We start from the raw sequence: 24537 nt of genomic DNA, 5'->3' as shown, positions 1-24537 counted from the left end.
CCCAGCCTGCCAGTTGCAAAGCTGATATTCAAACTCATAAACTGCAGGGTTACTAAGAAAACATCAGGTACCATTTGCACTTCCAGCCTCCCTTGGGTACAGTGTGTAAAGCTGGATCCAAGCAGTAGGTGTGATAGCTGACATCACAGTCGTCACACAGCAGCAGCCGGGAAGGATCGGAGGCTTTACCGCACACCTCACACACGATACACTCGAGACAGCGCCAGCCTTTTCTCAGCATCATCTTGGTGATCTAGAAGGAGAATTCGGCAATCGGCAAAAATGACATTTTGCATAAACAAACTGATGTTTAAAGAAGAAGCACACTGCTAAACATACCTTGCTGTTTACGCAGTACGGGTGGTAACACTGCGAACACTGCGCACAAGCTAGCAGCTGGCCCTCGGCACCGCGCCCAAAACTGCCACATACTACACACATGTCCTAGAAAGAAGAGAACAAACTTACAATATGAGATTTTTTTTTTTTTTAGAACTTTGAGAAATTTGAGATGTCCTGACTATGGTATTTATGTATTTATTAGGATTGTAACATCATGTTTTACACCCTGCTTACATTCATGACAGGAACGGTAGTTACTGGTTACACACGATTCATCAGTTCAAGTCTTTAATGTCAAACACATGACTATGGTAAAATAAATATTAGTCGTGTTTTTACCTGCAGCAGGACAAATTTATCCGTGTTGGAAAAGAGCACCACTGTATTCTGCATCGTGTCGTCCTCCTCGTCATCGTCTTCCTTATTTAGTCCAGTGTCCGCATTCAGGGTTTGCTATGGTAATTACAGAAGTTGTTTAGGTGTGACATGCAAATCAGTATGAGACTGCCCTACCTTTCTAGATGTACAACCAGCCTCTAAAAACACACGTTCTAAACCTTTTTTAAACCAATATGAATGTAAAACTTCATGTTTTTCACAAACTAAAGTGCTTGTACAGGCACATGATGCCACCAATGATTGGTTATGACAAAGTATAATAATAAATAAGCCGGTTATGATTATATATGTGACTTCAGATGACTTTAACGTCATGTTTTACACACTTTGGTTACATTCATGACAGGACAGGTAGTTACTGGTTACAAGATTCATCAGCTCAAGGGTTTTAATGTCAAACACAGTCATGGACAATTTAGTGTCTCCAGTTCACCTCACTTGCATGTCTTTGGACTGTGGGAGGAAACTGGAGCTCCCGGAGGAAACCCACACACACACGGGAAAAACATGCAAACTCCACACAGAAAGGACCCGGACTGCTCCACCTGGGAACTGAACCTGGGACCTTTGCTGTGAGGTGACCGCGCTACCCACCGAGCTGCCTCACTGATATTATACAGAAATAAACCACTTGCATGTTATTCTTAATAGCCGGGGGAAATACGCCATAGTACACGCTTGTAGCACCCATGTGTACGGCCATCTAAGCTTCTACATAACATACCCTATATGGCCAAAAGTATTTGGACACCTGACCATGAGCTTGTTGAACATTCCATTTGCAAAATCAAGTGGTATTAGAGTGACCTCTATGTCACCTTTTCAGCTATAACAGACTTATAAAAGGCTTCTCACAAGACTTTGAAGTACGTGTGTGGAAATTTGTGCCCATTAATGCCCCATTTCCTTTGTGCACAACTGTAAATATGTCCTAAAAACATCAGCAATAAATCCATAATTCAGCCCTTTCTTTGCACAGCAAATCCAATAAACATGACTTACAATGAACGCATCAATGCAAGAGGCCATAGCTTTAAGGTGTGATCTTCCTCGTCCTCTTCCAGTTCCCCCACCTCTTGGCCGCCGCTTTCCTGGGAAACCACCTCCCCTTCCATGCTGGATCATAAATCAAATGATTTGCATGTAAGAAAAAAAACTGTACTGTACCGTATTTCAAGCACAGTATAAAAGCAATAACCTATATACATCAGCCTACCTGTTTTACTCTGGAGCGACCTGGCGATCCTCTCCGCTTTAACTTCTCTCCATCACACTTGAGAGAGTCGAAGGGTAAAGAATCATCCGTCTCCGTGAGCAGAGAATCAGAGCGCGGCCTGCAGGCTGGCACAACACCCAGATCCATGGAGAGCATCTGGGAGTCGGGCTCTCCAGGTGAGCCGAGGAAGCCGCTGCTGCTCTCGTCACCATGGCTCATGTTGGACGTCTCATCGTGTCTACAGTGAGCCGAATCGAACAACGCCTCCACACCGGGATCGTCCTCCTCGTCGTCATCATCCTCCGACTGACCTACTCGCTCATCTGTGTCTGATGCTGAGGGTATTTCCATCTGAGGAACGGTTGGAGAAGTCCTATCTGTCACCTCCTCATTCTGCCCTTCCGACCCCGCCTCTGCTGTGTCCATTTCAACAGGCTCGGCCTGTTCCGGCCCAGCAGGGGATAGGCTCTGAGAAGAGGAGGAATCTGGAGGAGGCTCTGGTACTGCAACATCTACATTGCTAGACAGGTCCTTTACCTCCTCGCAGCTGGCTTCCTTTTGAAGCTGAACACACCCTGTTGCTACATTACGTTCATCCTCCACTGTAGAGTTTGTGACTGGGGTAGCAGGGCTGTGCATCGAGACCTGAGTGTCCTTAAGTTTTCCTTCTGTACTAACAGCACCATCAGCAACAGGCTCACTGCAAGCTTCTCTGACTCCAACAGCATCACCTAAAAAAAAAGACAGTTGTGATTAGAGTAATGGAGACAGGAGGTGGATTAGTGGTAAACGCCAGGATCACTCTGTGCAGTAGCCTAGTGGTTAAAGTTCTGGACTAGTAATCAAAAGGTTACTGGTTCAAGCCCCACCACTGCCAGGTCGTCACTGTTGGGCCCTTGAGCAAGGCCCCTAACCCTCTTAATTGCTTAGACAGTACACTGTCACAGTACTATACGTCGCTTTGGATAAAAAGTGTCTGCTAAATGTCAAAAATGTCAATGCAGTGGTCAAAATATTAGGATTATTTAAACTGTGTGCATTATTTAAACATTTAGGTGCAGCCGTTCTATTTATTTGGGCTTGGGCCTGGCACTGGCCAGTGCACCTTCCAATGACTAGGCTATCTGTCCACCACCCCCAACAGACAGAACCCCGAATCTCAACAGTAGCATGTTTTACCGCTGTACCATCAAGTCAAATTTATTTGTATACAGCTTTTTACAATAGACATTGTCTCAAAGCAACTTTAAAGAATCCTGGACCGACAGACCGAAACCCCTGTTGAGCAAGCAGAGGGTGACAGTGGCAAGAAAAAACTCCCTTAAAAATTACAGTAAGAAACCTTGAGAGGAACCGGACTGAGCAAGAACCTCCATCCTCCTTGAGTGACCTGGACCATCCAAGCATTCAACATGGTTCATCTGTGCTTTGATTTATATGATTACCTGTAACCTCAGCTATAGAGGCCTCCTCCTCTTTAGAGTCACCGCTATCCAGATGTGAATCGGCAGGAACCCTGGACGTCACTTGCTGTGATCCCTCTTCCTTAATGCTTTTGTCTGATTTTTCTGTTTTATGCACCTCAGCTTCTGTGTCTAAATCAAAACAAATGCACGTCGTTTATATAAACAGAGATCAACAGCTAACGAGACTGAGGTTCCCGTCACTACCCAAAAAACATTATTAGTAAGTAAAATGACAAACAGAATACAAATCGTACCCAATTCCATTTTCTCCTCTATCTGTGTAGAAGATTTTTCTGTCTCGGAGACCATGGCAGGCGTTTCTCTGCATATTGTGCAAATGCATTTTTCTTCTGGAGCCTCTGAGACAGATGCACACTCACTGTGTACCCATCTAATGAGGGGAAAAACAAAACAAAATGCCATCTGAGGATCAATTTCACCCACTTAATTAATAACACAGTGTACGAAGAGCAACAGTTATTTACCTAGTGCTAATACCCAGAGTTTTACCCACTATTGTATGTGACTTCGACTGAATCAGTCGGCAACAGTTCACAGTTGAAAAGCAAATTAGCTCCAGTTGTAAACATCCCTGCTTTAATAGCCTTACATGTTTTCTTTCAGCTATTCCTGTCTTTAGGGGTTGCCTCAGTGGCTCATTCTGGTCCAAATACTTGATATGGCAGATATGGTTTTAATGCTGGGTGCCCTTCCAGACACAACTCTCTTTATTTTTGTCCAGGCTTGGGACCAGCACTGAGAGCACCCTGACGAGTGAACCTCCCAATATCTAGGCTGTTCGGCTGCCTTCCTATCTTCAGAAATATCTTCCGGTTTTGTCCATGTAGACACCCGATCAGCACAGCACAGCTGAGATTAAACATTTTTACAAAATATACTCTGTTATTTTGATATTAAATGTACTATGCTAAAGGATTTAAGATATGCTGTACATCCCTATAGTAACCCAATCTCATTTTAAAAGAAACCGTGACACTAGCAGTAATGCACTGTGACAAAGTGGCCAGAAGTCATTTGTTAATAAAAGATGGTGCATTAATACTGATGTCCCAGCTGCAGTTAAAATAAAGTGTCCAGGATGTTTACCTTACCTTACCTTAAAGACAAAAATACCAAGCAATGTGACAGTCAAAAATAGGACTGAGAGAAATCGAATACTTCAAACCTTTTTTGTTCTTACGAGAAACAGTTAGGGAAAATAAACATTTAACCACACTTGATTTTATCCTGTAATATATTCCCAGTGCTTAAATTCAATGCATTATGCCGATAATGCTATTTGACTTGGTGCTAATAAAGAGTTTGACACCAGAAATGAACTTTTTTGCAAAGCTACTGTTAGCAATTGCTGTGTTAAAACTTGAGTAGATAATTTTGAGCTGTTCCTTGTGGCCCATTTGAGGAAGTATTTAGTAATTTAGTCTTTAGTAATTTGGTTACCCAAAACAACACAATCATCCGTTTCCTTTACCTATTTTGGTTGGTAAGCAAGTGTACAGACGTACCTATGGCAAACGTTACAGCGGTGTTGTAGAGGGACTGATGACTCGGCGACCTTACTGCACACACCACAGACTGTCATGCGCTGTTGCTGACAGCTGCCACACACCAAATAACTCTCAAACCACTGCTCAGTGGCAGGAAGGGTAAGTCCTCGTGCCCCACAGTAAGTACACACGCAACATCGCTGAAAAGGGAAAGGAAGAGAAGCAAACCTCAGTAAGATCAATGTGACAAGCAAACCAGTAGCTGCTAAATCTTACTTAATATATTTTACATATACATAATATAACCAGGTGACAAAAATACAGCTGGATATGAGGTAAAAAACGTTTTGATAAGTAAGCAATTACAACAGAATTAATCCATGAACTGCTGCCATTACCATCTCCCCATCCATAAGGGATTACTGAATGGTTTGATAAATGTATATAATATACTACTGCCTCGACAGTCACTAGATTTTAACCAAGTAAATAACTACAGGACATTTAAAACCAATAGACAGACGATCTATTAGAGGAATGGCCTACAGTATTTTTACTGAAATGTTTCCGTTTCTTGCAGTGGAATTATGTGCTTAACCTGTTTTAACAATTGCAGAAATGAGAAGATTGTTTCGATGTTATCTAGCAGGGCGCTTGGGAGTCGCAGCTATAAAACACTTTAGCCCACCAGTGCTGAGATCTCAAGCCCTAGAGTACCAATCTCAGCTCTGCTATCAGCCGACCGGGTGCCTACACAGACACAGGATTGGCTGCATGTCTGAAGGGGGTGGGACAACGGCTGACAGCTGGGGCAACTGCGGCCTCTGCTGACTAATTGAGGCACCTGCACGAGGGCTAAAAGGGTGCATGAATTTTGTAATTTGGATAATTTTGTATTTCCAGTTCACCTCACTTGCACGTCTTTGGACTGTGGGAGGAAACCGGAGCTCCCGGAAGAAACCCACACAGACACGGGGAGAACATGCAAATTCCACATAGAAAGGACCCGAACTGTTCCACCTGGGAATCGAACCAAGGTGACGGTGCTAACCACCCAACCACCATGCCACCCCGAACACAGGAAATAAAAACCACTAGCTTTTAAGTCTGTCACTCTTTTAAATTGTAAACCGTTATTTTTTTATCTATTAAAATTTTACAGTAAATCTGCCATGACAATCAACTGTTCAATACACAAACATGAAACAGTCTTTCAAACAAATCTGGGTGGCACTTACTCTGCACTTCCACGAGTCTGGGGGTACGGAGTCCATAGCTGGCTGCAGACAAAACGTGTGATAGCCTTTGTCACATGCGTCACAGACCAGCATCTTGGAATCTTCCCCCGGTTGTCTGGACATTAAACACATTTGATTTATTTAGAGACTGTGTCGAACTGATTCTCCAAATGTAAAAGCACACATTTTTATTCTGCTAACAAAACAGCCTGGCTATTTTCAACATACCTGCAGGTTTGGCACACCTTGCACTCTGGACACTGCCAGCCAGAGCGTTGGAGTGGTGTGGCGCTGATCTCTAGACAGGCATCGTGGTAGTGTTGCCCACAGCCTGTGCAGTACAGCAACCCGAGCAGCTCTCCTGCTGAATCGCACACCGCACAGCCCGCCTCCTCGCCAGCTGACGGGCGACACAATCCAGACATCAGTTTTAACAAAAACAACAGAACGTAAAGGATTAATAAGTAGCTCCTGGTGTTCCAGTAGTTTTCCTTACCGATCTCCTCCGCCTTGTCTATGTGCTCGGGACACAGGAGCGCCAGCTGCTTCATGGACTGGAAGGATCCACTCGCAGCCGAACAAGGGAAGTGGTAGAACCGTGAGCAGCCTGGAGCACGGCATCTGATGGTGGCACCCATCCTTTTACAATAATCGCACGGCTGGAACATAAAAAATAGAGTTAGAAAGACCCTTATTTTAAGTTTTTTTTTTTTTTTTTTTAGGGATTTCACTGTTTTATAATAATATGATCGTTTTTAAAAGTCCAATTTGAAGATACAGGCGCACAGCTTGTATGATGATGCAATTATTTGTGAAGAGGATTGTTATGTTACTTAAGAAATTTTCACAGATTTTTACAGGAAAGTCACACATTTCACGGAATTTAATAAATTACACTCATAAATTAAATGACAGAATAAATAGAAGCTACAATGCACAGCTACCTTAATAGTTGAGTGTAAGCCTAGAACATTCAGCGACGGTGCGAGACTTCATATTCGAAAATTCTCGTCCGTGTTTTGACACCTACCCTCTGCATCCACAGAATTGGTTGCAAGTTTTCCAAACTACTTACCCGAGTAGTGTTTTAGCTGCTTTACACTTATTGACTTATTGACATATTAAACGTTTTGACTAACCGACTGCTAACTGAATTGCCGTAGGAATGCTAGGACGCTTCATAGCGCAGGTTAACCAGTAAACGTGGAAAACTTGAAGGCTTTGCGAATGAAAAATTTTAAATCGCTGAACACAAACCTTAAATTTTGAGTTTTACAGCAAATTTCATATTACACAGGAAACTCATTTCACGGTCTGTGACACAATTTTACATTTTCGGCATTTAGCAGACGCTTTTATCCAAAGCGACATACAGTACCATGACAGTACACTGTCTAAGCAGTGGAATGTTAAGGGCCTTGCTCGAGGGCCCAACAGTGGCAACCTGTTGGAGCTTGAACCAGCGACCTTTCAATTACTAATCCAGTACCCTAACCACTAGGCTACAACGGCTGTGAATTAGGTAGGGTCGTAATCATAACTGTGCAACTAGTCAGACGTACTGAATATCTGTAGCTCATACCTCACTTTTACTGAATCATGTTTGTTTAAAATACCAAGGAAATTCGCTTTGAATGAATAAAACGTTGCTGTGTATTGAGGTCGTTATAAAAATCACAGACTCACAGCAGAGGGGTTTTGTGGGATTGAAATCAGAGCGTACAGTAAATTAACTGTCTAGCTTACCTGCTTTATCCCTGAGAGGACTGCCTTATCGACATGTGTCAGCTCTTCACCTTCACCCTGTTGCACTCCCTCTGACCAGACGGCGCACCAGTGATGCACCCAACAGTTCCCTGTGACAAGAGGCATGATCAGTCATGTTTATAAAGCTGTGGTGTGAAACATTGAGCTTCAGTTAACCATTTTATGCACCGTGTTGATTGGCCAAGTTCATGCCTAAAAGAACATACCTTTCTCATCAAAGAGAGCCGCGGGACTGACGGGTTCGGAGAAGCCAATGGAAGACAGGTCATCATTTCCAGCCAGTGGTGGTGAGGAGGTAGAGGACTCTGGAGGGGAGTAAGGTCCAAAACACCGGAGCTCCCGCTGTCCATGAAGACTTCTCTCCACGCAGTTACAAAGCGCACAGGCTCTGATGAGTTCCCTAAACATACAACTTCATCTCAGTACCTGCTACAGCTTCACGTTAAAAAAAGCAACTCTCCATAAAAGCAAGTTATTATGCAAATAGATAAAGTATAAGAATATAAACAAATAAAAGAAGAAAAAACAGAAGGAAATAATAACTAAACACTTACGATGGTGAGTTGGAAGGGTCCACAGTAGTGCCTGAGATGTCCTCTGCAGCAAGAGGGGCTTTTGATTCCTCCTGAGATAGGACAGTCTTTGAAGAGCCATTGTCATCAGCTGTGAAGTGCAAAACAGATCATTTAAACATGCACAGAAATAAAAGCATCACAGCAAGAGGCCACTGATTTTAGTCAGTCAGTATAGGGAGGTTACATTGCAGCTTGAAAGGCCAGAGTGTGACCAGGTGGGGCAACGGGATATTCCGCTAGCACACTAGTGCTGGGATTCTGAACACCCCGGTTCGAATCTCTGCTCTGCTACAGGTTGGCTGGGTGCCATCTAGCGGGCACAATTGGCAGTGCCTGAAGCAGACATAATTGGCCACGGAGTCTGCCAAAATAAGTGACACTGTGTAAGGACCCTGGTTAGCAGATGGAGGCACCTGTTCAGATATGGATAATTTTTGTTTTGTTTTTATTTATTAGGATTTTAACGTCATGTTTTACACTTTGGTTACATTCATGACTGGACCGGTAGTTACTCGTTACACAGGATTCATCAGTTCACAAACTTAATGACAAACACAGTCGTGGACAATTTTGTATCTCCAGTTCACCTCACTTGCACGTCTTTGGACTGTGGGAGGAAACCGGAGCTCCCGGAGGAAACCCACACGGACACGGGGAGAACATGCAAACTCCACACAGAGAGGACCTGGACCACTCCACCTGTGGATCAAACCCAGGACCTTCTTGCTGTGAGGCGGCAATGCTACCACTAAGATATGGATAAACCTCACATGCAAATCCACTGAAGCGCGGGCGAAAAAGAATGCGCAAGTGTTTTAAGGACATTGTTTTGTGTTAAAAACTAAAACATTACTACAGTGTAAATCTATTTAAAAATGCCAACATTTACTGAATATAAACTACAAATGTGCATAACATGAGACTGTTACAGGGAAAAGTAAAACAAAGAACAATTTAAATGTACTCGCCTGCTTTTTCTGAATCATTTTCTTCGCAGTTTGACTTCTGCTCGTCCATTCCTACACCTAAGGATGATCTCTCTAAAAGAGATCTGAAAAACACAAAAATGAACAGATGTATTAATTACTTTAAATAAAAATAACTTTCATTTAAATTAGCATTCCATAACAGTAAGCATTTAAAAATAAATACTCCTTTTAAAGAAAATGATTGTGTGGAAACAGAGACCGGGTTCTGTGCTTTAGGTTTAGAATAATGCTTTTGATATATAATTATGGTGAATAAAAGGTTTTTTTCTGAGCTGCTCCCATATTAGAGGTCGTCACTGCAAATCATTCTGGGCCGCCTACCAAACTTGGCACAGTTTTTACATCAGAAGCTCTTCCTGACACATCCTCCTTATTTCTTATCTGGGCTCGTGACCAGCACTGAGAGCGCTTTTTCTAGTCGCTAGGCTGTAATATTGTAAAATGACATTCTGCTTAAGCCTATCCCAGCTTTCCAATGGGCGCAAGGCACACAGTAACACCCTGGACGGGGCCGCCAGTCCATCGCAGGGCAGACACACACACACACACACACACCCATTCACCTACAGGGTAATTCAGTGTCTCCAATTCACCTGACTGCATGTTTCTGGACTGTGGGAGGAAACCCACGCAGACACGGGGAGAACATGCAAACTCCACACAGAAAGGACACGGGCCGCCCCGCCTGGAGATTGAACCCAGGACCTTCTTGCCGTGACAGTGCTACCCACTACCACCTCTTTGTGTAAAGCAATATAATATAAACATGTTTAAAGAAGTCTCTTTACGCTGTGCTTTAATATTATATAATCTAACATGCCAGTATAGAATGCAAAATATTTTAAGTTTTTGGATTCATATTTAGTGCAACAATTCACAGAGTTTAAAATGTTTAAAATGCACTTTTAAATAAATGAGCACAAATTCCCCGAGCACACAGGCACAGTCCTCTAATGCAAATTCCTGGCAGAAGAGTGAAAGCTGTTATAACCTTGAAGGAGCAAGATTCCAAATTAATAGCCAGTTTTGGAACAAGATGTGTAACAAACTCATGGACAGGCGTCCACATACTTTTGGCCATCGAATGTACACATAAACCAGTAAATAAAAGCTCTTGTGATTTTAATTGCTAAGCATGGCCTGTTATACAACACATGTGACCTCATTACTCTAGCCTGAGTAAAGATCAGGAGCGCACTGAATTGTTTTGGATGATAAAAATCTAATCAGATTTTTGGAGTTTTTATCCTTTTTCCCTCCAGTATGATTTGTTTACGTTTACTTGTTTGCTGCACTAGAGGATTATGGGTAGAAAAAAATCTGTAGTACAGGGCAGTGCAATTTCACGACTTAATCAACTGAGATTGTCATTTTAAGATCATAGCGGAGTGCACACTTCACAATCAGTGTGGAGGAGTGATACCACCATGAGCACTGACAGCTACTTCAACATCCAGGCTGGAGGTCTGTGTGTCAAACTGCACACTGTGTGTTATACAGTAAGCTCAAGTAAGTTGTGCAATGGTGAGGTTACTTATTTAACCCACTATTTAGTGAAGAGTGTAGTGTTTAGGACAAGGCAGCTCTTCTCTGCACATTGATGAAGCAACTTTACAGAAAAGGTTCATGCTGGAAACTGTTCATGCACTTTTTGTGATGAGCTCTTCATCCTTTTGTTTCTGGTGAAAGCCCGTCCCCATAAAGCCTCGCTCTCTTATTGGCTATTTGTACTTGTTGGGTTTGTGACATTGTTGGAGTGAGCACACTACATGACTCATCGCCAGGAATTTTAAAAATGCAGGATTTATGAACAATCAGCGACTGAACAGCTAGGATCTCTGCGTAGTGCATTAGGGTTTTAAGTGAATTAGAACACAGCCTTATACTGCAGTATAATATGTTTGCAAAAATATATATAAATGAATAAGAAATTTACACTTGGCCATGACTTAAGGATGATTGACAAATGTGGGTCCTGGGGTAAGATAAGGAGAAGCAGAACTATTTATAGTGCAGACTGCAGAGTAGCATTGAAAGAAAAGTAAAGGAGGTAAATAAAGGTGCATTTGAACTGAACGATATGCAGTTAGCCATTAGATACAAAGATAAAGGATTTAAAGGTGATGTTTCACACTTTGATTACTTAGTTCAGGTGCAATGTCAAACACCATCACGGCCAATTTTGTATCTCTGGACTGTGGAAGGAAACCCACACAGACACAGGGAGAACATGCAAACTCCACACAGAAAGGACCCAGATCGTTCCACCTGGGAATCAAACCCAGGACCTTCTTACTGTGGGGCGACAGTGCTACGAGCCACCGAAAAAAACTACAGAAATGTATCAAAATGTATCGCTAAAGAGAATAAACATAAAACATTGACATCTACAACCTTGAAGTAGGGTAAACACCTGTTTACTAAGGCACTTAGTGTATGTTATGTGTTTAAGAAAACTGCAGGTGGGGGTGCACTGCATTTAGGAGTTGTTTAAAGCCAGTTCTTCCAAACAGTGTATAGAAGCTGAGTGTTGTTAAGAGAATGGCAAGTGACCTCACAAGACCTCGTGCACAGTGACTTAAGTTTGGTTAAATATATGAGCAACATGCTCAAAGTTTAAAACCCCGAGACTTATTTTGATTAATTGGTTTATACACTGAGCTTATAATACACAATATAAACGAAAAACTTTGTTTATGTTTAGAGTAGTGCAGTAAGCCCACGTAGTCCTCCTGCTTGTCTTATGATTGTGTACGATAAATATGATTGTAAATTTCATAAGACCACAATGAAATATATCTACTGAACTAGTGAGATTAAAGTTTGCTTTGGTTACATTCATGACGGACAGTTACTCATTACACAAGATTCATCAATTCACAAGGTTTTATCGAACACAGTCATGGACAATTTTGTATCTCCAATTAACCTCACTTGCACGTCTTTGGACTGTGGGAGGAAACCGGAGCTCCTGGAGGAAACCCACACAGACACGGGGAGAACATGCAAACTCCACACAGAAAGGACCCGGACCGTTCCACCTGGGGATCGAACCCAGGACCTTCTTGCTGTGAGGCGACAGTGCTATCCACTTAGCCACCGTGCCGCCCAGTGAGATAAACGAAAGTGTACCATGTGCCTGGGATTGCAATGAAACTGCCTGGAAAAAAAAACACTAGTAAAAACGGTCTTGTTTACACACGTTAGCCCCACCCCCAACCTTCCTGCTCACAAACCCACACATGGCAGACCCATGTGCTAAATGTCTGCTATTATAGATACCACAATATTTTGTTGTGCTAGGTCCAAGGGTAATAAGAAAATTCAATTCTCTGTCTAAATGTTAAATAAAGTACATATTTATCAAAAATCTGTCAGCCAATTACATCTCTATAATCATTTAATACTTGCACTGTATTTTCTCCTCCTGTTTTGTCACTCTGACTGTATGAGGTGTTCATACAAGTTACATATATGATGAATTTGGACTTGTTTGGTGGTTGATTTGTACATTAGATGCAATTTTGCTCAAACGAAACGAGGTTTGTGTGAACCAGATGTTTATTCATTTACACATAAACGTGGCTGTGGAGATAAACTGCAGGCAAACATGCAACCACAGAACATTGTTATTAAAAAATTAAGTTCTGATCGCTCAGTACGACATTAATAAAGAATAAAATGCAATCCAGCACATACAAATCAATCCAACCTGAAACGCATCCACTCAGTAATGCATAAACATAAATACTCAACATAAAGCATTTAATACAAACCATGAAGATGAGTCGAGTCTCAGCTCATTCTCCTCGGTTACACTGATGTTCATTTATAATAAACTCAGACTGAAATAAGTGCGCTGCGGTTTAGATCCTCTCTCAGCTACACACACATTACACCACATACAGCCCCTGCACAGTAGCTTAGCTTAGCATAGCCAGCTAACCGGACTAAACTAATTCTGCAAAAAAATGCCCCCTGCGTGCGCCGAAGCAGAAAAACAAACTCCTAACAGCACCCAGATGCGGTCAAGGGTTAAAACAACTGAGGAATAAAATAATTCAAAAGCGCAAATAATGAAACGCCGACGCTACTTCCTTCATATAAACCAACAGTAAACGCACATACACAAAGAACACACAACTTCCGACTGGCTCGCTTCCCGTGACGGGTCCGGCTTGAAACACGCGCCGTACCACCAAGTTCCGCATGAATTTTAATATTAAGCTAAACTAAAGTGCTTTTCACAATCTATACATACATTTAAAATAGTCCAACGAAAATCTATAATACACCCCATTTATATTTGGTTGTAATTCTTTTAAAGCAAGCATAAGTAACAACCGACACTTATAAAATCAATGCACAAGTAAAACTGAACAAAAACATTGAACTCTGGAATCAGAATCTCTTTATTGTCATTATACCAGGTATAACGAAATTAAGGTGCCATATTCTCAAGTGATTATAAACAATATTTAAATAAAGAAAACTAGAATTTACAAACTATCAAAATTTAAAAATTTACAGAATTTACAATAACAATAACACACAAAAAATAGACTTTCTGTTTAGTAGCAAGCTGGTGGAAATTTGCACATAACCCTTAGTAAACATTGTCTGAAAATTGCACAGTCCTATGTGTTTTAAATAACCTTATAAAGAAATATTTAACAGGAAATATTTAACTCCTTTTAAACATGGCCAATGCTTCATTTTACTCTGACCGTATTTATATTTATTATGACCGCACTATTGTTTTTTAGAGCGTGCAATTTATTCTGTGCAATATCTTAAGCCACTCAGGGCATGTGCAATACCCCACTACTACCTCACTGCTGTTTTTAAACAATCTACTGTTCTTTTTTTATAACTATAGTTTAGTCTTTATTCTTTATATTTAAGATTCGTATACATACATGTGTGTGTGTTGTGTATTTGTATATAATTTTTTTTGTGTGCTTCCATTCTTACTTATTGTATGTGTAAGCACCGTTGGATTGCTACTCAATTTCGTTGTACACTGTGCAATGACAATAAAGGCATCTTATCTTATAAAATCCCAAAGCACTGTTGTACTTTAAATATTAGATATATAGCGATACCTTGTAACTCAACGTCCCCTAAACTCAAAATCTTTGAAACTCGACGCCCTTCATCGAGAAATGTGTACCCTTAAACTCAACATGTGTGCGACTGCTGCTTTGCTCAGTGCTCGGTTTGAGCGTTGTGGTAAAACGTCATCAAAGTGCGAACATGAGACGAATCTGCATTTGTGTGGAATAACCATCAAATTCACTCTGAAAGCTCCACATGTATTTGTGTTTAGCTGGATTTTCGCCTGTTCCACTTGTTTCAGTCAGTGTTCTGAATCTCAGCTTTTCCGAGAAAGTCTAAAATGCTTATCATTAAAAATAATAATGTGACTTAATGTATTAAAAGAACGACATAAAACACTAAACCTCTCTTAATTATTACTGCTTATTTGTTCTCTCCACTAATTAAGAAGCATAAGAAAACAATAAAAAAGTGAAGCTAAAGTGCAGGTTTTATTGTTTTGGTTGATTTTTAACTGTTTTTTTTATTGTATTTCAGTTATTTTTATATTATATTTATGTTATTTTCAGTGTCAAAAACAACCCCATTATTTTACATTAGCCTTAAATATATGCAGTTTCACGGGACCATGGAACGCATTAAAAGGTTACCCATACATCCTTATGGGAAAAATTACCTTAAAACTCAACACCACTCCCAGAACCAACTGACGTTGAGTTTCAAGGTACCACTGGATTAGATATAGTGAAGAAGACTCTAGTTTCAGACACGTTTGTTACAGATTTTGCCCGTTTCTACAGTAGCTGTACTGATTCTACTTTCTGGGACCCTTCATACATCAAGTCCTCACTGCATTAAAATAAAAAAATAAATACATTATTTTGGCTCTGATAGATTTGTCATGTTAACATGAATCCATACACTGATGCTAAATCTTAACCCTACATAAACATACCTGTATAATCACAAACATTCTGGTGTTACTTCGCTGCTTTTTTCACTACTGGACCCTCGGGATTTCTTGACATTGCACAAGTAAATGCACTTATTATCATTTAAATGGTAAATAATACAAATTATCTTCAGTTTCTTTTACTGACCCACATTTCATATAAGACTCAATGAGGAACGTTAAATGTATGAATTACTGCAGCTGTACAGAATTACATTATTACACACCTATGTGTTGTGTTAGGTATTTTGTACTTCTTTACTTATGCTTGTACTAATGCACAGTATATGACTAAATTGTTTTGAAACGGAATTGTATGATGTAAGTTTATTACAAAAATACAAGTATGGACGGATTTGTTTTTCAACACTTTGTGTAAGACATTTTGTCACCACATGTAAAATTGACATGTGATGTTTAAACAATAGCTTAAGATATAATTACAGCTCTGCTATCATGAAATGCCTGTTAGTGTGTTTTTCATTACTTACATTTTTATTACGTTACTGCTGTAGAATATGACAATATAATATTGATATTGCAATACATTTCCACCAGTATACACTTATCTAATTATTGAGAGTGATTTTCTTTCTACACAATTTATAATAATATAGTATATATTTATAAAAAATACATTTATAATTATGAACATTTTTAACAATGTGAATATTTTCCTAGTGTCATTAATTCCTATCATTCACCACATAACAGTAGAAGTGATTTTGTAAATGTAAACCCTTTAAACCCACTGAACTTTGATGTCCTGCTCCTACATTGCCAGTACAGTTAAATATCGTTGCCACCACATCCCTTTATTTCCATGTCTGTTTCCTCCTACAAGAGCAACCACTGGGTAGAAAACGCCACTGGTAGACCATCAAAATGTTTCTTAAATCTTTTTTTCTTATGTTAATTTATCACTGTGTTACAACATGCATCATCCAAGCCTGCTGATGACAGAACTGCTGTCAAATATTTTCACTGTGATTAAAAATAAAATAGTAAATGCACTAAAATACTCATAATGAGGAAGTAAAGTGATATTTGACCACACACTGGACAAATTTGGGACTGGCTGGTAATCTTACTTCTTCAAAAAAAACATGCTCTACTGGTTTATATTTTTATATGTTCATTATGATTTTTATAAGTTTGCTAGTTGAATTTTGAAAACACTTGCAGCTCGTAAACAAAATACTGCAAGGATAAATAATTATTTTCGGTTTAATTTAATTTAGTTTCAGTATTTTACAGTTAAATATAATCAAGATTAATTGTAATGTCATGTGCAAGCCTGTCCTTTTTGTCCAACATCAACCTGACCACAGAAATGCTGGGGGGAAATGGTTATGGAATGGGATGTCCATAGGTCTTACTTCGGTTGAACTGATAAAGCTTTTTTATATCGGCAGCTATTCAAGATTCAAGATTGGTTGGGATGGGGGTCACAAAACTGCTAAAACAGATGTTAAATATATAGAACACAAACATTAGGTGGCATTAGCGCTTGTATGTTGTAAATATTTTACAAGTACCTGATTAAAAAGACTCAACTTATAACTGTTATTAGACCAAAAAGCACATGGTCCAATCATTCGTTACAGAAATCTTTGGGCGGCACGGTGGCTAAGTGGGTAACACTGTCGCCTCACAGCAAGAAGGTCCTGGGTTCGATCCCCAGGTGGGGCGGTCCGGGTCATTTCTGTGTGGAGTTTGCATGTTCTCCCCGTGCCTGCGTGGGTTTACTCCGGGTGCTCCGGTTTCCTCCCACAGTCCAAAAACATGCAAGTGAGGTGAATTGGAGATACCAAAAAAATTGTCCATGACTGTGTTCGATATAACCTTGTGAACTGAAGAACCTTGTGTAATGAGTAACTACCGTTCCTGTCATGAATGTAACCAAAAGTGTAAAACATGACGTTAAAATCCTAATAAACAAACAAACAAACAAACAGAAATCTTTAAAATCCACAAACCGACATGACACAATGTAAATGTTTGACTTTAACTGTATCTTCGTATCACAAATACTAACACAATTGTCTTTACAGATGACACAATAATGCATTACAAAATGTAGTAGTAATAAAAACAACTTCCCTATCAATAAATAAAATATGTTGATATGCTTTTAATCAGCTCTGCCTAACAAAGATGCAGAAACTGTGACCTTAACAAGGAACAGCCTTTTATTTAGATAGATTAAATAATTAAAAAACACAAATATTCATACATTTATTAAAATACGTAGTTGGCCGTACCTATATATTTGTAATGACAAATATTTAAGAAAAATGTTTGTTTGTTTATTTGTATTTTATCGTCATGTTTTACACACTTTGGTTACATTCATGACAGAAACGTTAGTTATTTGGTACACAAGGTTCATCAGTTCACAAGTTTAGTTTCAAACACAGTCATGGACAATTTAGTATCTCCAATTCACCTCACTTGCACGTCTTTGGACTGTGGGAGGAAACCGGAGCTCCAGACACGGGGAGAACATGCAAACTCCACACAGAAAGGACCCAGACCGCCCCACCTGGGGATCGAACCCAGGACCTTCTTGTTGTGAGGCGACAGTGCTACGCACTGTAGCTCTGGAAAAATGTAGGATGGAAAATATAATACAATCTAAAGTCTCAGACCTACAGTGATCCTTTTGGACAATGTAAATAGGCACTACCTGCACCATGGACATGCAAATTGGTTAGTCTGTGTGGTAAAAAGAATTGCACTGTTAAGACAAAATAATAGCAACTAAATTAAATGCTACGTTTAAAACTACACTGTTTTATCCACTTATATTGATTGAACCAGGATGCTGAGTTGATATTTTTACCCTAGTACTGTACTGTACTGTATTGTAATGGAAGTTGACAATGTGAGCTAGATAAATAAATAGCCGCATATAACGCGTCGTTTGTTTTGGTTTGAAATTGTGCTTGATTTATTGTACAAATAACATTGTATACATAATAAACCAAATATTAATATTATTACTTCATAGAAATTGTCTTGCACTGGAGTGAACAGTGTCTTAAAAAGATAAAAGTACGCAGCTAGTTTAGCTTAGCATAACGTCAGCTAATCCAAAATAATAGGTCAGTACACTTGAACTGGCGATGTACAGTAACTTCAACGCTAAATACGATCAGAATTGCGAACGTTTTAGATGTAGCACATTTATAAACGTCGTCTATTACATTATAATGATTATTTATATTCATAATGAGTGTGTAATAAACTTTAAAAAGTGAATTATACACAGCCAGCAAAGCTTTCTATTTAGCGTTTAAGCAAACTACGTAATACTAGTATAGTACACAAAGTAGCTAACGATACCTACATCATACCTACAGATCAGCTATTCTATCATATTGCTGATTAAAAAGCACTAAACGACGCTTATTATCAATTAATCCACACTACATATTTACCGAGACCCTCAAATATAAGTCATTTAACCCCGGCATAAATACAAATGTTTACATTTCCCACGTTAGTGCTGTTGTTGTTATTGTTGTTGTCAAAAATTGAAGTTAAGCGCTAACTAGCTGGTTGTGTAATGCTAACCGGGAAACATGGTTAACGTTTGCTACATCAAATGCGACATTAAAACTGTTAAAAACTGCCGTGCATTTCAACAACTACAAGCAAAATAAATTGCAAACTTGTCCGATTTATCAAAAAACGAACTTTATTCCATTTAATAAGCACGGGAAGTATTCGAACTTCAAATGAATCCCACCTAGCTAGGGAACTTATGCTAAGCTAACTGATAGCAACCAAGGGCACGGTTTGTGCATTTAGGTGCATTTAAGTTGAGTATGTGAACCAGGTGAAAGCAAGTCAACTGTGTTATTTGTTTCGTTTCACAGTGTATTTTATTTTCTTTCCGAAGTCTAAACATCTTGCCAAAGCTTTACATGCTGAACTGTCAACAACTTCCAAGACCGGAGTCTATACCGGGATAAAAATAAGTAAGCACGCAGGATATCATTGCACTGTAATCAGTTTGATTCATGAAACTAGAAGAAAGAGAATAAGTGCAAATATTACACATTAAACTACACAAACAGCGATCTGCGATACTGGTGAAGTAAAGCACTTAGATAACAATGCACATTAAAACCATCAACAAACACAAAATCAGACCCAGCAGCATGTAAACTAGTTCATTCTGCTGTAAAGCAGATTATAAAGAGTTGAACTCACCTCACACGGCGATACTCTCGTCCTGAAACATGGTCAGAAACAATCCCACAAACACAAATCCTCCGTGTTCATGTCATTTCATAAAGCTTAAAGCGGTTTGTTATGGATGTGGATGTGGATGGGGGGAAGTGCCCGAAAGCTTCGACTGACTGTAAGCTTGATAATGTATTAGCAGCGTACAAGATGGCTAACCAAATTAATCATACCGAGTTCATACTGGACCTCTCTCTCTATACAAGGCTGTACGATAATGTTTTACATACAAATTACCACCAGTTTGCTTTAAACTGCAATAGTAATTACTTATAATTACAGTAGTAAACAAAGCATTTTAATTTACCTTATTATTTTTCATTAGCATGCGTGGTATTCCTACTGAATATCATACCCATATGTTATTAAATCGATTGAATGCGTTTTAAAATCAAAATAAGAGTGTTTATTAGTTCTTTAGACCTACTACAATTATTTATAACCGTCTAATCGCAATTATTTAATTATCAATTGTGATTTTTTAAATGTATGGAGGCATTTAATGCCAGTGCTATGAATTCACATCAGCTAATTATTTTTGTAATCTTTGTGTTTTAATAATTCAGTTGTTTTTAAACAATAGGATTGTTTTCTTGAGATGTAGAGAAACAATGTTTTCCTGTATTAAGTTAATTTTATACAAGTGATTTATCTCCAGCTAGCTGAGCATAAATCAATCTGCAAAAAAACATGACATGGAGTTTATCAATTACTTTTTATAGAATGAAACCACAGTGCTATCATATTTTATTCATTACAATCATTTACATTTTCAGCATTTAACAGAGGCAATTATCCAAAGTGACTTACAGTACTGTGACAGTATATTGTCTAAGCAATTGAGGGTTAAGGGCCTTGCTCAAGGGCCCAACAGTGACCTTTTGGTTATTAGTCCAGTATCTTACCCACTAGGCTACAACTGCCTGACAGTTGCCCTAAACAATCAGGTATTTCACTTGTTTTAATCAGGTATTGATTCATTGTTGAATGTGTTGTAACTTGTGTATAATTTAGCTTTTCATGTTTTTATATATTTAAGCTTTTATTAACATGTCAATTACTTTAATCTTTTATTAATCTGTATGTATATTAATCTGCATGTACAGTATATTAATAAAGTAAAAGCTCTTGACAAAAAATATAGATCTCTCCAAATTATTGCCTAGATCAACATCTCTACTTGTATGACAGCCATTCCATTCCAGCATCTGTTAAATTCCAGCATAGGCACACCTTAAGGTATTGATTTAATGAACACATAAATCATATCTTACTTAACAAGGATGCATTTAGAAACCACTGCTGTGGTCATTACTATCCTCTTGCAAAAGCACCTTGTTGAAAGCAAAAACAGTGATAGTCAAGTCACGTACAAGTCACGTTTATCCTGGATAAAAAAAACTTTTGGTGATTTCCTAACAATGATGTCCAGGTTTGAGAGTTGTTTTATTCCAGCATGCTCTATGCCACACAACCAGGTTGATCAACTTGTAAACAGAGGAGTAAAACAGGTATCACTTGGCTAATACCATCTCTTGAAACATGGTGGCAGCATTATGCTGCGGGAGAGCTTCTCAGCAGCAGGAGTAGGGAGATCATTGAGGAACAGCTCAATGCAGCCAAGTACAAAAACATCCTTGTAAAAAAAACTCCTTCAGATTGCATTTAAACTCAGACTGGGTGACAGTTTGTCTTTCAACACAACAATGACCCTAGGAGTGGCTTTTATTCAATGTCTCTGAGTGGCCCAGCTAAAGTCTAGATTTAATCCTCATCAAACAACTTCACAGAAGCCTGAAGATGATAATTCACAGACATTTGCCATCCAGTCTGACAGGCATTGACATGATCTGCCATGAAGAATAACATAAACTGGACAAATATAGGTGTGCATTTCTAGTTGTTGTCAGGGACAACAAGTATGAAATAAAGGCTCTGAATACTGAATACACTGTAAAAAGGAGACTGTGAAATGTACAGTAACTTGCTGGCAGCAATTAGCCAGTAAGTTGCTGTAATAAATTTTACAGTACGCATACTGCAAATTTAATTACAGTAACTATAAAATATTTATTACAGTAATAATCACAGTAATAATACAGTACCAACATTTTATTACAGTAATTTCACATTACTGTAACCTATTTACAGCAGTAATCACTTTACTGTAATTGTTATCACAGTAATGCAGTATTTTAATTACAGCAAATACAGCAAAGACTACTTTAAAGGCATTACTGCATTTAACACTAAAATAATATTCGAAAAATAACTATACATTGTACATTGTAAAAATTAAGACACTGCATTTGTAACAAAAAATCATCTATTGAATTTCAACATTTTAAAACGTTTTTGAAAATACATAGATAATTAAATAAATACATTCATATTTTTGTAAACACTGCTGTTCTGAACAAAAACATAAAAATGTGCAAGTGCTTTGTTTTACATTTGCTGGAATCCACATCTTGGGCTGAAGTTTTCTTCCCTGCACTGTAAAGATAAAACAAGGAATTACTGTTACTGCTATAGAAATGTATATACAAGACTGGAGACTATGACAGTTTTGTTAATTCCTAACCTCTCATTAGAGATATCACATGAATAAACACTACTATTATAAATACTACCATTAAAAATGTGCTGTTTAAAATTCTTACCTGTTTTGGGGCTCTGTTTTGCCTCACGGTAACTAGAAATAAACGAGTGACGAGTTTCACCACATAGAACATGGAGCTACAGCACAGCCACATATATACACAAACGTTACGAATAGTGTTGTTACTCCTACATACATTCAACTGATGGCGTTATCAACTAAATATCACCAGATAACAAAATATCATGTACAAATAGCTTATTTTGGTAATGTTATGAACACTGGCTCTCTAGTGTATCACTTTTGGCTAGACCATTAGCTAGTTGTTTATCAACTGGCCGATTAGTTCTATGTTTAAAAGAGTAGGTGACTATTATCAAGTAATTCTAATTTCTGTACCTGTTACTGATGATATAAAGATGTCTTTCTGTCTGAGTGATAAAAAACAAAAAACTAATATTTGTGTTAGATATAATGCAATCTGTACTATTACCAAAGATGGATTATTGTTTAAACTGACAGAAAAAGAAAAATCCAGCTTAAACTTACTGTATTGTGATTCACAGCAGAAATATGCTTACTGTAGAACTCGCCCACCACTGAATCTTGACCATGATCCTTTGTAGATCTACAGTGCAGTAAAATGCTGTGTACAGGTTTTACAGTAAGAATTTGATCATTCTACAGTAGTAATACTGTAAAAACTACAGAAATTTGTTACAGTGTAGTGTCCGTTTTTTATTTTTTTATTAATTTGAATAAACTTTTCCAAAAAAATCTTCTCTTTGTCATTATGAGTGATTAAGACTGATGGGTAAAAATGGTTGACTAGTCTGAAAATGAATCTGGTTTTCTTTATAAATATGTAGACAGAAGGGCACATGCATCATTTACCCATGGAGGGGATGGCACAAGGATGCACCCTCCACCTCACATCTTACAAAAGTTGAGTGACCTGCTGGTAATTTTCCTGTTACCAGATACCATAGGACAGAGTTGTTCTTTAATACAGTCGTTACTAATGTAAAATTGATAACACTTTATTTTGTGCTCTTCTTCAGACAGAACAGAACATGAATTTCCTGACACTCTTGAAAATTAAATTATTCCTGCAACTGGTTGGTTTGCGATGTTAATAGATGCATGTTTTTTAATGTTTCATTTCCAATTGACCATACACAGATGAATCACAGGACAACACCTCTGTTAGGAATTTGTACCCATCTGCCTTGTTTCCAGCAGTATAATCCTCTGTAATACATTCACATCTGCCCAGAATATCAGCACTTTAAATTGTATTTTATAGATTGTTTTATTCCATACACTGCCATCACTTAAGATTCCTTTACTCTGATGATTGCAGATATTGTAGGCTGTAGAAAAGCAGTAAACAAGAATATTTGTTTTCATTAAACCTTTAGACTTTATAATTTAAAGGTCAGCAATAACAATTATCTCTGTTTCTAATGCAGCTTTAGTAAACATATTATTATAAGCATGTTTTAATAAGTATGCTGCATACTTAAATAGCCTTATGACTTTATGGTTTTAATCTCTGTTGGTTTTACGTATTTTTACTCAAATATTGTAGCATTTTGTTTCTTTTTAGTACCTTTCATCTAAAATAAGTTTCTCTAGAAATAAATAAAACCATTTCTTTTGATTACAGTGGTTTTATAATTTAAAGGTCACAGAGAATCACCATTAATCAAAGAAAAAATCTGTAGTTCTTCCTGGCTGGCTGTTTTTTAAACTGGTAAAATGTAAAAACAAAGACCAGATTGTGATCGTAACCACTCCTGTTTACCATCTGGGAAACTTTCCAACGTTTTGCTCATGCAAATAAAGAAATGTGAAGCAACGAGGATAAAGATTAGAAATTAAACGCGAGTCAGTAGATACTGTGTCACGGTTTTAAACGTATCCTAAATATTTTACATTTATAATCTTAAAATTGTCTAGCATAATCTAACAATGATGCTTACTGTCCACAAGGGGGTGTGAAATGTTCACACTGCAGAATGATGACAGTCCAGTGATGTCCAAACACCTCTAAACTGCTACCAGTCTTTACATTCTCACACACTTGGGAAATACAATACTACTAATAATTAATGGGTGCACAAAGCCATGGAAGAACAATACAGCAACTTAAACAGACCCTCTGATAA

The 24537-nt window shown here is 38.5% G+C and overlaps 1 protein-coding gene across 1 annotated transcript in view; it reads right to left on the bottom strand.

The window, feature by feature from the left end:
• kmt2d (lysine (K)-specific methyltransferase 2D) overlaps positions 1–19785 on the bottom strand; it is a 47719-nt gene extending 27934 nt beyond the window's left edge. Inside the window, exons 1-16 of the mRNA XM_063015923.1 lie at positions 19732–19785; positions 9480–9562; positions 8491–8599; positions 8143–8336; positions 7916–8025; positions 6666–6828; positions 6398–6569; positions 6170–6284; positions 4950–5131; positions 3678–3814; positions 3403–3552; positions 1958–2688; positions 1744–1857; positions 682–795; positions 340–444; positions 72–253 (exon numbers count right to left, since the gene is read on the bottom strand). Coding sequence (XP_062871993.1) covers positions 72–253; positions 340–444; positions 682–795; positions 1744–1857; positions 1958–2688; positions 3403–3552; positions 3678–3814; positions 4950–5131; positions 6170–6284; positions 6398–6569; positions 6666–6828; positions 7916–8025; positions 8143–8336; positions 8491–8599; positions 9480–9528 — 2627 coding nt within the window. The 5' untranslated portion in view covers positions 9529–9562; positions 19732–19785. The remainder of the gene's footprint in view (positions 1–71; positions 254–339; positions 445–681; positions 796–1743; positions 1858–1957; positions 2689–3402; positions 3553–3677; positions 3815–4949; positions 5132–6169; positions 6285–6397; positions 6570–6665; positions 6829–7915; positions 8026–8142; positions 8337–8490; positions 8600–9479; positions 9563–19731) is intronic.
• Between the last annotated feature and the right edge of the window lie 4752 nt (positions 19786–24537).

This window comes from Trichomycterus rosablanca, chromosome 19, assembly GCF_030014385.1.
Source record: "Trichomycterus rosablanca isolate fTriRos1 chromosome 19, fTriRos1.hap1, whole genome shotgun sequence".
Taxonomy (NCBI): domain Eukaryota; kingdom Metazoa; phylum Chordata; class Actinopteri; order Siluriformes; family Trichomycteridae; genus Trichomycterus; species Trichomycterus rosablanca.
Note: the sequence above shows the minus strand (reverse complement) of the source record. Positions and strands in the feature narration are given on the sequence as shown.